Source organism: Orcinus orca, chromosome 3, assembly GCF_937001465.1.
Source record: "Orcinus orca chromosome 3, mOrcOrc1.1, whole genome shotgun sequence".
NCBI lineage: Eukaryota > Metazoa > Chordata > Mammalia > Artiodactyla > Delphinidae > Orcinus > Orcinus orca.
In genome coordinates, this window is record NC_064561.1 from 124264352 (window position 1) to 124280018 (window position 15667).

Here is a 15667-nt window from a genome sequence, read left to right on the forward strand (position 1 = left end):
GTTTGTTTGTTTGTTTGTTTTGATATTGAGCTGTATGAGCTGCTTGTATATTTTGGAGGTTAATCCCTTGTTTATTGCATCATTTGCAAGTATTTTCTCCCAATTTGTAGGTTTTTTTTTGTTTTGTTTATGGTTTCCTTTGCTGTGCAAAAGCTTTTAAGTTTAATTCAGTCCCATTTGTTTATTTTTGTTTTTATTTTCATTGATCGAGGAGGTGGATCCAAAAATATATTGCTGCGATTTATGTCAAAGAGTGTTCTGTTTTCTTCTAAGAGTTTTATAGTTTCTGGTCTTACATTTAGGTCTTTAATCCATTTTGAGTTTATTTTTTGTGTATGGTGTTAGAGAATATTCTAATTTCATTCTTTTACATGTAGCTGTCTAGTTTTCCTAGCACCACTTATTGAAGAGCCTGTCTTTTTCTCCATTGTATATTCTCGCCTTGTTTGTCATAGATTAATTGTAGGTGCATGGGTTTATTTCTGGGCTTTCTATCCTGTTCCATTGATCTATAAGTCTGCCTTTGCACCAGTACCATACTGTTTTGATTACTGTAGCTTTATAGTATCATCATCTTTCTTTTTTAAATATTTGTGTTTACTACTATAAAGTTCCCTTTTAGAACAGCTTTTGCTCCATTTCATAAGTTTTGGTTTGATGCTTGTTTTTTCATTTGCTTCCAGATATTTTTAAATTTCATTTTTGCTTTCTTTGTTGACCTATTTTTTATTCAGGTGTGTGTTGTTTAATTTCCACATATTTGTGAAGTTTGCAGTTTATATCCTGTTCTTGTTTCTAGTTTCATAGTATCGTGGTCAGAAAAGATACTTAGTATGATTTTTTTTTTTTTTTCAGTACGCGGGCCTCTCACTATTGTGGCCTCTCCCATTGCGGAGCATAGGCTCTGGATGCGCAGGCTCAGCGGCCATGGTTCACGGGCCCAGCCACTCTGCGGCATGTGGGATCTTCCCGGACAGGGGCACGAACCCGTGTCCCCTGCATCAGCAGGCGGACTCTCAACCACTGCGCCACCAGGGAAACCAGGTATGATTTTTTTTAAAAAAAAATTTATTTATTTTTGGCTGCTTTGGTTCTTCATTGCTGTGCGTGACTTTCTCTACTTGCGGTGAGCGGGTGCTACTCTTTGTTGTGGTGCGTGGGCTTCTCATTGTGGTGGCTTGTCTTATGGAGCATGGGCTCTAGGTATGCAGACTTCAGTAATTGTGGCACATTGGCTCAGTAATTGTGGCTCGGGGGCTCTAGAGTGCAGGTTCAGTAGTTGTGGCGCACAGGCTTACTTGCTCCACGGCATGTGGGATCTTCCCAGACCAGTGCTCAAACCCGTGTCCCCTTCATTGGCAGGCAGATTCTATTTTTAATATAAATCTATTTACTTATTTATTTATTTAATTTATTTATGGCTGCATTGGGTCTTTGTTGCTGTGCACAGGCTTTCTCTAGTTGCATTGAGTGGGGGATACTCTTTGTTGTGGTGCACAGGCTTCTCAATGCGGTAGCTTGTTGCAGAGCCTGGGCTCTAGGTGCGTGCTACGCGGGCTCAGTAGTTGTGGCTCGTGGGCTCTATAGTGCAGGCTCAGTAGTGACGCGTGGACTTAGTTGATCCATGGCATGTTGGATTTTCCCGGACCAGGGCTCGAACCCATGTCCCCTGAGTTTGCAGGCGGATTCTTAACCACTGTGCCACCTGGGAAACCCACTTGGTATGATTTTAATCATATTTGCAATTTCAGTGTTAAATTTGCCAAGACTTGTTTTGTGACCTAACGTATGATCTATCCTGGAGAATGTTTTGTGTACACTTGAGAAGAATGTGTATTCAACTGCTGTTGGATGGAATGTTCTGTATATGTCTGTTATGCCTATTGATAAACTATAATTCAGGTCCAGTGTTTCCTTGTTGATTTGTTAACTGGATGACGTGTTGAAAGTGGGGTATTGAAATCCCTTACTGTTATTGTATGTATAGTTGTATAATTTCTCCCTTAAGATCTGTTAGTATTTGCTTAATATATTTAAGTTCTCCAATTTGTGTGCATACATATTCATAATTGTTATATCCTCTTGATGAATTGATCCCTTTATTATTATATAATGACCTTCTTTGTCTCTTGTTAGTTTTTGACTTAAAACCTGTTTCATCTGATATAAGTATGACTACTCTTGCTCTCTTTTGGTTTCCTGTTGCATTGACTATCTTTTTCTGTCTTCACTTTGAGTCTGTGTGTCTTTAAAGCTGAAGTGAGTCTTTTGTTGGCTGAATATACTTGCGTTTGTTTGTTTCCTAAAAATCTGTTTAGCCACTCTATGCCTTTCGAGTGGAGAACTTAGTCCATTTACATTTAAAGTAATTATTGATAGGAAAGAACTTACAAATGCCTTTTCCTTTCTTCCTTTTTGCTGTCTTTGTGATTTTCCGTACATCTTTTTCTTTGATTTCCTTCTCTTTATCATTGTGTATCTACTGTAGGTTTTTGTTTTGTGGTTACCATGAGGCTTACATAAAACATCCTATAGGTATAACAGTCTTTTTTAAACTGATAATAACTTAACTTCAACAGCACACAGAACTTTACCCTTTTACTACCCCCACATTTTGTTTCTGGTGTCACAATTTACATCATTTTATATTATGCTTCCATTAACAAATTATAATAGCTATAGTTGTTTTTAGTACTTTTGTCTTTTGTTTAGAGTCAAGTGATTAACACACTACCATATTACAGTAGTGTGCTGAATTTGACTATATATTTATCTTTACCAGTGTGTTTTATACTTTTCTCTGTTTTTCTGTTACTAATTAGTGAAATTACGAAAACTAATTTCCTGTTTCATTTCAACTTGAAGAACTCCTTTCAGCATTTTTGGTAAGGCAGATATAGTGGTGATGAACTCCCTCAGACTTTGCATGAATGGGAAAGTCTTTATTTTTCCTTCGTTTCTGGAGGACAGCTTTCCCAGACCCTTGCTCTGTATACTTGTGCTTCACACTTGTTTCCTCTTGGGTTGGGGGGATTTTTCAGATTGTATGCCATGCTCTATCCTGCAAAGCCAGGCTGTGTGCTCAGTGTTCTGTTTACTTTCTCTAGGGCAATGCTGATTGTTCAAGTTTGTGTGCTTTCTCCCAATCCTGCAGTCAGGCTGGCTTTCTGTACATTATCACTAAAAAGGCTCCCACCACCATCAGGGACATATGTAGATAGCCAGTCATGAGGTGTGAGTGAGGTGTGTGGAGCATTGGGAGGGCCTTTCGGCCAGTTGGGGGATCTACAGGTGAGGCCTCCCCAGCAGCTCCTTGGCAGGCTTCCTGATCAAGTTTGTGGAGCAGTTAATAGGATCCATGTTCCTGGTGCTGTCCTCCCAGCCACTCCCCAGCCCCTAGTTGCACAGCACACGTCAGTATTTTACCCTCTTGTATGTATTCAATCTTGGATTTTTTTTTTTTGCTTCAGCAGTATACTGGAGCTTCTCTGCTGGACTCCCAGACTTCCACAAAGGTACTCTCCTCCATGGGTGATTGTCTGAGTCACTGTTCTTTGGGGGAAAGATGTTAGAAAACTCTTTATTCTGCCATGCTGATGATGTCATTGCCTATTTTTATTTTTTATTGTGGTAAAGTACACATAATATAATACTTAACTATCTGAGCCATTTTGAAATGTACAGTGCAGTAGTGTTAAGTTCCTTCACATTGTTGTGTAACCAATCTCGAGAACTCTGATGATTTTAAAATAAGATTCCATTAAAACTTACTCCTTGAGTTTACTCAGTACTAATTTGTATGTCATCGTCTGTTACCCTTCATTTACTTCTTACTAACATGCAGGAATCTCCTCAGTGCTAATCTAAAGTCTACTATAACTTCCTTGAGATCAGGTACTATAATGTTCAATTTAAAAAATTGTGAGTATCCTTCTCAGTTCCTAACAGTGTCTCACAATGTATTCTATTTCCTTTGTCCTTCCTTATAAATTTTAGAAGCAGCTTGCCCATCTGTAGGAAATATTCCTGGGATTTTCATTAGTATTTGCCACCTGGGCCTGGAAGGTTTTTTTCAGAACATTTTAAACTATGAATTCAGCATTATTAATGTTTACAGGACTACTTATTTATTTGAGCTAGAGTGAGTTTGGGTAGTTTGTGATATTTGAGAAATTAGTCTACTGCGTTGAAGTTGTTAAATTTATGTTTGTAGAATTGTTTATAATATTCTTTTATTTTTTTAATGTCTATCCTTTTAATGTTTATAGGGTTTATAGTGATATCCCCTTTTTCATTCCTTTATTGCTAATTGTGGGGTTTTTCTTCTTTTTTTTTTTTTTTTTGGTCAGTTTTGCTAGAGGTTTATCAATTTTATTGATCTTTTAAAAAACTCCAGATTTTGGTTTTATTGATTTTCTCCATTCAAATTCACTTTTTTCTCTGTCATCTTTATTCTGCTTTTGAGTTCATCCAGTGAGTTTTAAATTTTGATTACTGTATTTTTAATTCTAAAATTTCCATTTGGTTCTTCCATTTTATATATTGTGTTTCTTTGTGATACTTTCCATTTTAACATTTGTTTCAGGAGTGTTCAGAGTTGCCATTTGAGCAGTTTTATAATAGTTCTTCAGAGTCGTTGTCAGATAATTCCAGTGTTTGTATCATCTTGTCATTGTCATCTTTGAATATGTTTTCCCACGTGGGTTGAGGTTTTTGTATTTTTTCATATGCCAAGTAATTTCAGATTGAATTTCTGCACCTTTGTTGTATGACACTAAGAAGCTGTGTTAAAAGTCCTCTAGGGAATGTTGGTATTTTTATTTTAGTAAGCAGTTAACCTGGCATGTTCCAGCCTTTCTCCTGTGACTGTGGTTCCAATGTTGGTTCAGTTTTAAAGCCTTAGCTGTAGTATTTGAATTTGTACCCTGTGTGCCACTGAGTAGTTAGCCTTGGACCTGAGTGAAATTTTATCTGTTAGCTTAGTTCTCAGTGTCTTTAGTATGCTAATTAGGATAAGATCCATGCATATTCAGGTGAGAGGAGTGAGCTCAGGAGTTAATATAAAATTTTATGTGGCTCTTTTCCCCTTTCCACTATGTTTTTCAGTGCTTTCTGGTTCTTTGGGGCTCCTCCTTTTGGATCTCTGATTAGAAACCACGTATTTCCACAGTTGTTCCACCTCTGGTGCCAATTGATGGGAGGTACACAGAGGGAGAAAAAAAGATACAGGCTTTGGATCTACTATCTTGCTGCCTTAACTCCATCAAATGAAGAGGAAGTGTTTGTTTTCCTTTAGAGTTTTGGCTCCTGCAGTCTCCTGTTGTTAGCCTCTGTTGCTGCTGCCACCATTGCTATTGGCTATCTTGGAGTCTATGGTATGAGAGAATGGAGAAAAAGGAGTAAACCCTTCTACACCCCAGGGATGCTTCCATTTTCTCTGAACTTTAAGGGTTCCTTTTCTGACTCTTCTAGCCAGAAATTGAGAGCTTTTCGTGCATCTTTCTCTGTCTCCCTGACTGTGTTCATTTCTAGATTTGAAGCTGCATTGGATTTAGGCTGGGGGTGGGAGTTACTGGAGGAAAAAGAAATGCTGAGTTGGTAGTGTTTTGAATTTTCTTTTCCCCCCTACTTTTTCTCTGATCCTCAAATAGCTGCAGTATCCAAGTTTTATAGTGTTCACTTGGAGAGAAAGGGTATCGTGTGTTTAATCCATCTTACCCAAAATTGGACCCCTATTATGTTTTCTGAGAATTTATGTTCTGGGTATATACTCTTCATCAGATACTGATTTATAAGTATTTCCTTCAGTTTATGGCTTATCTTTTAATTCTCTTAACAGTGTTTTCTGAAGAGCAGAAATGTTAATTTTGATGAAGTACAGTGTCATGCTTTTGAAGCCATAACTAAGAAATCATTGCCTAATTCAGGGTCACAAAATTGTTTTCTATGTTTTATTCTAGAACTTTTATAGTTTTAGGTTTTACATTTATGTCTGTGATACATGTTGAATTTTGTATATGGAGTGAGATGCAGATTGAAGTTTATTTATTTGGGTATGTATGTTAAAATTTTAACACCACTTATTGAAAAGAAATCTTTTCTCCATTGACTGGCTTTATACCTTTGTAAAAAATTGGTTTCCGTGTGTGTGTGTGTGTGTGTGTGTGTGTGTGTGTGTGTGTACTTCTATTTCTGGATTCCAAATTCTGTTACATTGTACTGTTTGTTTTTTCCCCCTGGTAAAATAAACATTACATACTATTTATCATTTTAGCCATTTGTAAGTGTACAATTCAGTGGCATTAAATACATTCACAATGTAGTATAATGATCACCGTTATCTATACCTCAAGCTTTTAAAAATTTTTTTTACCATTCTCAACATAAATTCTGTATCCATTAAACAATAACTCTCAATTCTCCCTTCCCAGCCCCTGGTACCAGCCCCTGATACCAGCCGCTGGTAACTTTTATTCCAGTTTTTCTCTATATGAATGTGTCTATTCTAAGTACTTCATATAAATAGAATCATACAATATTTGTCCTTCTGTGTCTGGCTTATATCAATGTAATGTTTTCAAAGTACATCATGTTGTAGAAATACAAACATTTCATTCCTTCTTATGGCTGAGTACTATTCCATTGCATGCCTATACTTAGAGGTCAATGAGCTTCTTGGATTTGTAGATTTATGTCTTTCATCAAAATTGGGACATTTTCAGCCATTATTTCTTCAAATATTCTTTCTACGCTTTTGTCTTTTTCTTTACCTTCTGGGACTGTTACAGTTTGTATGTTGATCCACTTGACAGTGTTCTGCAGGTCCCTTAGGCTCTGTTTACTTTTCTTTATCCTTTTTTCTTTCTGTTCCTCAAAGTTACTAATTTCAATTGTCCTATCTTCACTGCTTCTTTCTTCTGTCTGGTAAAATCTGCTTTTGAACCTCTCCAGTGAATTTTCCACTTTAGTTGTATTTTTCAGCCTCAGAATTTCTTTTGATTCCTTTTTATGTCTCCTGTTTTTATTGATATTCTCATTTTGTTCATATATTGTTTTCCTGTTTTTGACCGTGTCTTCCTTTTGCTCTTTGAGCCTCTGTAAAACAGTTTTGTTGTTTTTTTTAAGACAGTTTTTTAAAAGTCTTTGTCTAGTAAGTCAAATGTCTGGGCTTCCTCAGGGTCAGTTTCTGTCAGTTAATTTTGTTCCTTGGAATGAGCCATAGTTTCCTGATATTTTGTATGCCTGTGATTGTTTTTTAAACTGCACATTTGAATTTTTCAATATGTTAACTCTGGAAATCAGATTTTCCCTCTTACCGGGAATTTTTTGTCTTTTTTAATTCTTCAAAGGTGTTTCTGTGGTGGGGATTAGCTTGAGATGAAAGCTTCAAGGTCTCTTCAGGTCTTTTTTGAGCCTCTGTCTTTCCCTGGGCATGTGTGGTAGTTTACTAAACTCCTCTCAAATGGGGAAATGTCTCAAAAGGGGGAAAAGGTCAGGTGAAAAAAACTCAAATGTGTGCTGTTCCTTTAAATCTCCTGGAGGCAGTTTCTGTCAAGGTGGGTTGAAACAGTGGTGGCCAGACTCTGTGCTAGCCAAAATTTCCCATGGAAGCTACAAACTTTTGAATTTTATTTATTTTTTATACAGCAGGTTCTTATTAGTCATCCATTGTATACACATCAGTGTATGCATGTCAATCCCAATCTCCCAATTCATCACACCCTCACCCCCCCGCCACTTTCCCCCCTTGGTGTCCATACATTTGTTCTCTACATTTGTGTCTCAATTTCTGCCCTGCAAACTGGTTCTTCTGTATCATTTTTCTAGTTTCACATATATGTGTTAATATACGATATTTAAATTTCTCTTTCTGACCTATTTCACTCTGTATGACAGTCTCTAGATCCATCCACGTCTCTACAAATGACCCAATTTCGTTTCTTTTTAGGGCTGAGTAAATATTCCATTTTATATATGTACCACATTTTTTTTATCCATTTGTCTGTTGATGGATGTTTAGGTTGCTTCCATGACCTGGCTATTGTAAATAGTGCTGCAATGAACGTTGGGGTGCATGTGTCTTTTTGATTTATGGTTTTCTCTGGGTATATGCCCGGTAGTGGGATTGCTGGGTAATATGGTAATTCTATTTTCAGTGTTTTAAGGAATCTCCACACTGTTCTCTGTAGTGACTGTATCAGTTTACATTCCCACCAACGGTGCAAGAGGGTTCCCTTTTCTCCACACCCTCTCCAGCATTTGTTGTTTGTAGATTTTCTGATGATGCCCATTCTAACTGGTGTGAGGTGATACCTCATTGTAGTTTTGATTTGCATTTCTCTAATGATGAGTGATGTTGAGCATCTTTTCATGTGCTTCTTTGCCATCTGTATGTCTTCTTTGGAGAAATGTCTATTTAAGTCTTCTGTCCACTTTTTGATTGGGTTTGTTTTTTTAATATTGAGCTACATGAGCTGCTTATATATTTGGAAGATAAGCCCTTTGTCCGTTGATTCGTTTGCAAATATTTTCTCCCATGCTGAGGTTTGTCTTTTTGTCCTGTTTATGGTTTCCTTTGCTGTGCAAAAGCTTTGAAGTTTCATTAGGTCCCATTTATTTTTCTTTTAATTTCCATTACTCTAGGAGGTGGATCAAAAAGAGCTTGCCGTGATTTATGTCAAAGAGTGTTCTTCCTTTGTTTTTCTCTAAGAATTTTATAGTGTCTGGTCTTATATTTAGGTTTTGAATCCATTTTGCGTTATTTATTTACTTATTTATTCATTCATTCATTCATGCATGCAGTATGCGGGCCTCTTACTGTTGTGGCCTCTCCCGTTGCGGAGCACAGGCTCCAGACGTGCAGGCCCAGTGGCCATGGCTTATGGGCCCAGCCGGTCTGTGGCATGTGGGATCTTCCCAGACCGGGGCACGAACCCATGTCCCCTGTATCGGCAGGTGGACTCTCAACCACTGTGCCACCAGGGAAGCCCATTTTGAGTTTATTTTTGTGTATGGTGTTAGGGAGTGTTCTAATCGCATTCTTTTACATGTAGCTTTCCAGTTTTCCCAGCACCACTTACTGAAGAGATTGTCTTTTTTTCATTGTATATCCTTGCCTCCTTTATCAAAAATAAGGTGACCATAGGTGCGTGGGTTTATCTCTGGGCTCTCTATGTTGTTCCATTGATCTATGTTTCTGTTTTTGTGCCAGTACCATATTGTCTTGATTACTGTAGCTTTGTAGTATAGTCTGAAGTCAGGGAGCCTGATTCCTTCAGCTCCGTTTTTATTCCCCTCAAGACTGCTTTGGCTATTCGGGGTCTTTTGTGTCTCTATACAAATTTTAAGATTTTTTGTTCTAGTTCCATAAAAACTGCCAGTGGTAGTTTGATAGGCATTGCATTGAATCTATAGATTGCTTTGGGTAATATAGTCATTTTTACAGTGTTGATTCTTCCAATCCAAGAACATGGTATATCTCTCCATCTGGTTGTATCACCTTTAATTTCTTTCATCAGTGTCTTATAGTTTTCTGCATACAGGTCTTTTGTTTCCTTAGGTAGGTTTATTCCTAGGAATTTTATTCTTTTTGTTGCAGTGGTAAATGGGAGTGTTTCCTTAATTTCTCTTTCAGATTTTTCATCATTAGTGTATAGGAATGCAGGAGATTTCTGTGAATTAATTTTGTATCCCGCTGCTTTACCAAATTCATTGATTAGCTCTAGTAGTTTTCTGGTAACATCTTTAGGATTCTCTATATATAGTATCATGTCATCTGCAAACAGCGACAGCTTTACTTCTTCTTTTCCAATTTGTATTACTTGTGTATGTTTTTTTTTCTCTGATTGCCGTGGCTAAAACTTCCAAAACTATGTTGAATAATAGTGGTGAGAGTGGACATCCTTGTCTTGTCCTGATCTTAGAGGAAATGCTTTCAGTTTTTCACCATTGAGAATGGTGTTTGCTGTGGGTTTCTCTTATATGGCCTTTACTGTGTTGAGGTAGGTTCCCTCTGTGCCCACTTTCTGGAGAGTTTTTATCATACATAGGTGTTGAATTTTGTCAAAAGCCTTTTCTGCATGTGTTGAGATGATCATATGATTTTTATCCTTCAATTTCTTTGTATGGTGTATCACATTGATTGATTTGCGTATATTGAAGAATCCTTGCTTCCCAGGGACAAATCCCACTTGATCATGGTGTGTGATCCTTTTAATGTGTTGTTGGATTCTGTTTGCTAGTATTTTGTTGAGGATTTTTGCATCTATATTCATCAGTGATATTGGTCTGTAATTTTCTTTTTCTGTAGTATTTTTGTCTGGTTTTAGTATCAGAGTGAGGGTGGCCTCATAGAATGAGTTTGGGAGTGTTTTTTCCTCTGTAGTTTTTTGGAAGAGTTTGAGAAGAATGGGTGTTAGCTCTTCTCTAAATGTTTGATATAATTTACCTGTGAAGCCATCTGGTCCTGGACTTTTGTTTGTTGGAAGATTATTAATCACAGTTTCAATTTCATTACTTGTGATTGGTCTATTCATGTTTTCTGTTTCTTCCTGGTTCAGTCTTGGAAGGTTATACCTTTTAAAGAATTTGTCCATTTCTTCCAGGTTGTCCATTTTGTTGGCATAGAGTTGCTTGTTGTAGTCTCTTAGGATGCTTTCTGTTTCTACAGTATCTATTGTAACTTCTCCTTTTTCATTTCTAATTTTATTGATTTGAGTCCTCTTTCTTGATGAGTCTGGCTAAAGGGCTATCAATTTTGTTTATCTTCTCAAAGAACCAACTTTTAGTTTTATTGATATTGGCTATTGTTTTCTTTGTTTCTATTTCATTTATTTCTGCTCTGATCTTTATGATTTCTACTAACTTTGGGTTTTGTTTGTTCTTCTTTCTCTAGTTCCTTTAGGTGTAAGGTTAGATTTTTTATTTGAGATTTGTCTTGTTTCTTGAGGTAGGCTTGTATTGCTATGAATTTCCCTGTTAGAACTGCTTTTGCTGCATCCCATAGGTTTTGGATTGTTGTGTTTTCATTGTCATTTGTCTGTAGGTATTGTTTGATTTCCTCAGTGATCCCTTGGTTATTTAGTAACGTATTGTTTAGCCTCCATGTGTCTGTGTTTTTTACATTTTTTTCCCTGTAATTGATTTCCAATCTCAGAGTGTTGTAGTAAGAAAAGGTGCTTGATATGGTTTCAGTTTTCTTAAATTTACTGCAGCTTAATTTGTGAACCAAGATGTGATCTATCCTGGAGAATGTTCTGTGCGCACTTGAGAAGAAAGTGTAATCTGCTGTTTTTGGATGTGTCCTATAAGTACCAATTAAATCTTTTTGGTCTATTGTGCCCTTTAAAGCTTGTGTTTCCTAATTAATTTTCTGTTTGGATGATCTGTCCATTAGTGTAAGTGAGGTGTTAAAATCCCCCACTCTTATTGTGTTACTGTCGATTTCCTCTTTTATAGCTGTTAGCAGGTGCCCTATGTATTGAGGTGCTCCTGTGTTGGGTGCAAATATATTTATAATTGTTATGTCTTCTTCTCTTCTTGGATTGATCCCTTGATCATTATGTAGTGTCCTTCCTTGTCTCTTGTAACATTCTTTATTTTAATGTCTATTTTATCTGATATGAGTATTGCTACTCCAGCTTTCTTTTGATTTACTTTTGCATGGAATATCTTTTTCCATTCCCTCACTTTCGGTCTCTGTCTCTAGGTGTGAAGTGGGTCTCTTGTAGACAGCATGTATATGGATCTTTTTTTTGTATACATTCAGCGAGCCTGTGTCTTTTGGTTGGAGCATTTAATCCATTCACGTTTAAGGTAATTATCTGTATGTATCTTTTTATTACCATTTTCTTAATTGTTACGGGTTTGTTTTTGTAGGTTCTTTTTTTGTCTTGTGTTTCCCACTTATAGAAGTTCCTGTAGCATTTGTTGTACAGCTGGTTTGGTGGTGCTGAATTCTCTTAGCTTATGCTTGTCTGTAAAGCTTTTTATTTCTCCATCGAATCTGACTGAGATCCCTGCCAGGTAGAGTAATCTTGGTTGTAGCTTCTTCCATTTTATCACTTTAAATACGTCATGCCACTCGCTTTTGGCTTGTAGAGTTTCTGCTGAGAAATCAGCTGTTAACCTTATGGGAGTTCCCTTATATGTTATTTGTCGTTTTTCCCTTGCTGCTTTCAATAATTTTTTTTTGTCTTTAATTTTTGTCAATTGATTATGTGTGTTTTGGCGTTTCTCCTTTGGTTAACCAGCCTGGGACTCTCTGCGCTTCCTGGACTTGGGTGGCCATTTCCTTTTCCATGTTAGGGAAGTTTTTCACTATAATCTCTTCAAATATTTTCTCTCTCTCTTCTCCTTCTGGGACCCTCTCCTTCTGTCCCCTTCTGGGACATTGTTGTGTTTAATGTTGTCCCAGAGGTCTCTTAGGCTGTCTTCATTTCTTTTTATTCTTTTTTCTTTATTCTGTTCTACAGCAGTGAATTCCACCATTCTGTCTTCCAGGTCACTTATCCGTTCTTCTGCCTCAGTTATTCTGCTATTGATTCCTTCTAGTGTAGTTTTTATTTAAGTTATTGTATTGTTCACCTGTGTTTGTTTGTTCTTTAATTCTTTTAGGTGTTTGTTAATTTTTGTAAGTCTTTGTTAAACATTTCTTGCATCTTCTCTATCTTTGCCTCCATTGTTTTTCTGAGGTCCTGTATCATTTTCACTCTCATTATTCTGAATTCTTTTTCTGGAAGGTTGCCTATCTCCACTTCATTTAGTCGTTTTTCTGGGCTTTTATCTTGTTCCTTCTTCTGGTACATAGCCCTCTCCTTTTTCATCCTTTCTGTCTTTCTGTGAATGTGGTTTTTGTTCCACAGGCTGCAGGTTTGTAGTTCTTCTTGCTTCTGCTGTCCGCCCTTTCGCTGCAGGCTTTTTAATAGATTTCAGAGTTCCAAAATAGTTCACACAGTTTCTACCAGTATAGTTGTCTAGGTGGAGAGATGGATTCTTAGTGCTTCCCACTCTTTCAGCTTTCTAAGGTTACTCTGATATACTCTTTTATAAAGTTTTTCTCAGCTGTTCTAAAAGGAAGCAAGGGAGGAATTGTTCTTCCCTGGACTAGTGCTTTAATGATCAGAAGAATGTTCCTTAGATCACAGTAATGAGGCAGTGGACAAACCCTCAAAGAATGTGGTAAATCAGAAGAATAAAATTTAGGCTACCAGGGAAGCCATGTTGCCTGACTTGAAGATTGTCCATCCAGGACTAAAATTTTGGTGTTCTTGGGTTGTTGTTTAACTTATCTTATATCCCCCTTTTCCTAGGGCTAGTCTGTTTTGGTCTTGTCTTCAAATGCGTGCAGACTCCAATTTGGGAATAGCACACTGAAGGCAACCTTCTTCTGACCCTTGGGAGTGTTCCTTCATCAAGTGCACTCAAAATGAATACAGAGAATCATGGGAGATCCTAGTTCTCTAAGAACTGTCAGTTAGATTGGGTAGCTGCGCATAACTAACATACCTTAGAGTGTATGGCCTTCTCTTATTGGTGTGTAGTACATTCTGCCTTGATCTTAAAGGGCAGCAATTTTATATGATTTCTTTTTGCATCTCTAGTGAATCTGTGACCAGTAATGTTTATTGAGTTCATGCATTGGTTGGGATACTTGTGGTAGGTTCTCTATAAGAATTTATTGCTACACCTTTATTTGAACCTAACAATCACATACGGAAATATATATATGAACTTTTACCGACATATGTAGTCCCTAGACAGTGATTCTCAACCCTTGCTACTCTTGAGAATAACCTGAGGAACTTTCCCCAAACCCTGATTTCTATGTTCTAACCATAGACATTATTTTAATAAATCTGGGGTGGAAACCAGGAATATATATTTTTCAGAAGCTACCCAGTAATTCTGATATGCAACCAGAGTAGAGAACCACAGCCCTTTGAGTACCTGTGGAAATCTAGTAGTCAAAATAGAGAATATGAGCAAATATAGAAAGAAGAACCAACAAAACCAAAGTTAGTAGAAGGAAAGAAATGAAAGAGATCAGAGAAAAAAATAAATGAAATGAAGACTAAAAAGGAATAGAAAATACTAATGAAACTAAAAGCTGGTCATTTGAAAGATAAACAAAATTGATAAACCTTTAGCTAGACTTACAAGAAAAAAAGGGAGAAGGCCCAAATCAGTAAAATCGGAAATGAAAATGGATAATGCCATGTGCAGCAACATGGATGGACCTAGAGATTATCATACTAAGTGAAGTAAGTCAGAAAAACAAATACCATATGATATCACTTACACGTGGAATCTAAAATATGACACAAATGAACTTATCTATAAAATAGAAAGAGACTTACAGATATAGAAAACAGACTTGTGGTTGCCAAGGGGGAGAGGGGTTGGGGAGGGATGGATTGGGAGCTTGGGATTAGTAGATGCAAACTATTATGTGTAGAATGGATAAACAACAAGGTTTGACTGTATAGCATAGGGAATTATATTCAATATCCTGTGATAAACCATAATGGAAAAGAATATGAAAAAGTGTGTGTGTGTGTATAAAACTGAATCACTCTTGGTGTACAGTAAAAATTACCACAACATTGTAAATCAATAAAATAAAAAAATGAATAAGAGGTTATAACCAACACCACAGAAATACAAAGCATCATAGGAGACTACTATGAGCACCAATTTATACAACAATAAAATGGACAATGTAGAAGAAATGGACACGTTCTTAGAAAGGTACAATCTCCCTGGACTGAACCAGGAAGAAATAGAAAATATGAACAGAACCATTACCAGTACTGAAATTGATTCAGTAAACTCCCAACAAAGAAAAGTCCAGGACCAGATGGCTTCACAGGTGAATTCTACCAAACATTTAAAGAATAGGTTTTGAAACTATTCAAAAAAATTGCAGTGTAAGGAACACTTCCAAACTCATTCTATGAGGCCACCATCACCCTCATACCAAAACCAAAGATATCACAAAAGGAGAAAATTACAGGCTAATATCACTGATGAAAATAGACACAAAAATACTCAACCAAATGTTAGCAAACTGAGTGCAACAGCACATTAAAATGATCATACACCATGATCAAGTGGTATTTATCCCAAGGATGCAAGTATTTTTCAGTATCCACAAGTCAATCAATGTGATACACCACATTAACAAATAGAGTAAAAGCCATATGATCATCTCAATAGATGCAGAAAAAGCTTTTGCTAAAATTCAACGTCCATTTATGATAAAAATTCTCCTAAACATGGGCCTAGAGGGAACATACCTCAACATAATAAAGGCCATATATGACAAACCCACAGCTAACATCATACTCAACCATGAAAAGCTGAAAGTATTCCCCCTAAGATCAGGAACAAGACAAGGATGCCCACTCTTGCCACTTTTAGTCAAAATAGTTTTGTAAGTCCTAGCCACAGCAATCAGAGAAGAAAAAGAAAGAAAAGGAGTCCAGATGGGAAAGGAAGAAGTAAAACTGTGCCTGTTTGCAGAGGACATGATACTATACATAGAAAATCCTAAAGATGCCACCAGAAAACTACGAGAGCTCATCAGTGAATTTGGTGAAGTTGCCTGATACAAAATTAATATACAGAAATATGTTGCATTTCTATAAACTAACAATGAACTATCAGG

The 15667-nt window shown here is 36.9% G+C and overlaps 1 protein-coding gene across 1 annotated transcript in view; it reads left to right on the forward strand.

The window, feature by feature from the left end:
• Window positions 1-885: 885 nt before the first annotated feature.
• WDR41 (WD repeat domain 41) overlaps window positions 886-15667 on the forward strand; it is a 61966-nt gene continuing 47184 nt past the window's right edge. The window contains exon 1 of the mRNA XM_049707755.1: window positions 886-1044. Within this exon, the coding sequence (XP_049563712.1) occupies window positions 928-1044 (117 nt within the window). The 5' untranslated portion in view covers window positions 886-927. The remainder of the gene's footprint in view (window positions 1045-15667) is intronic.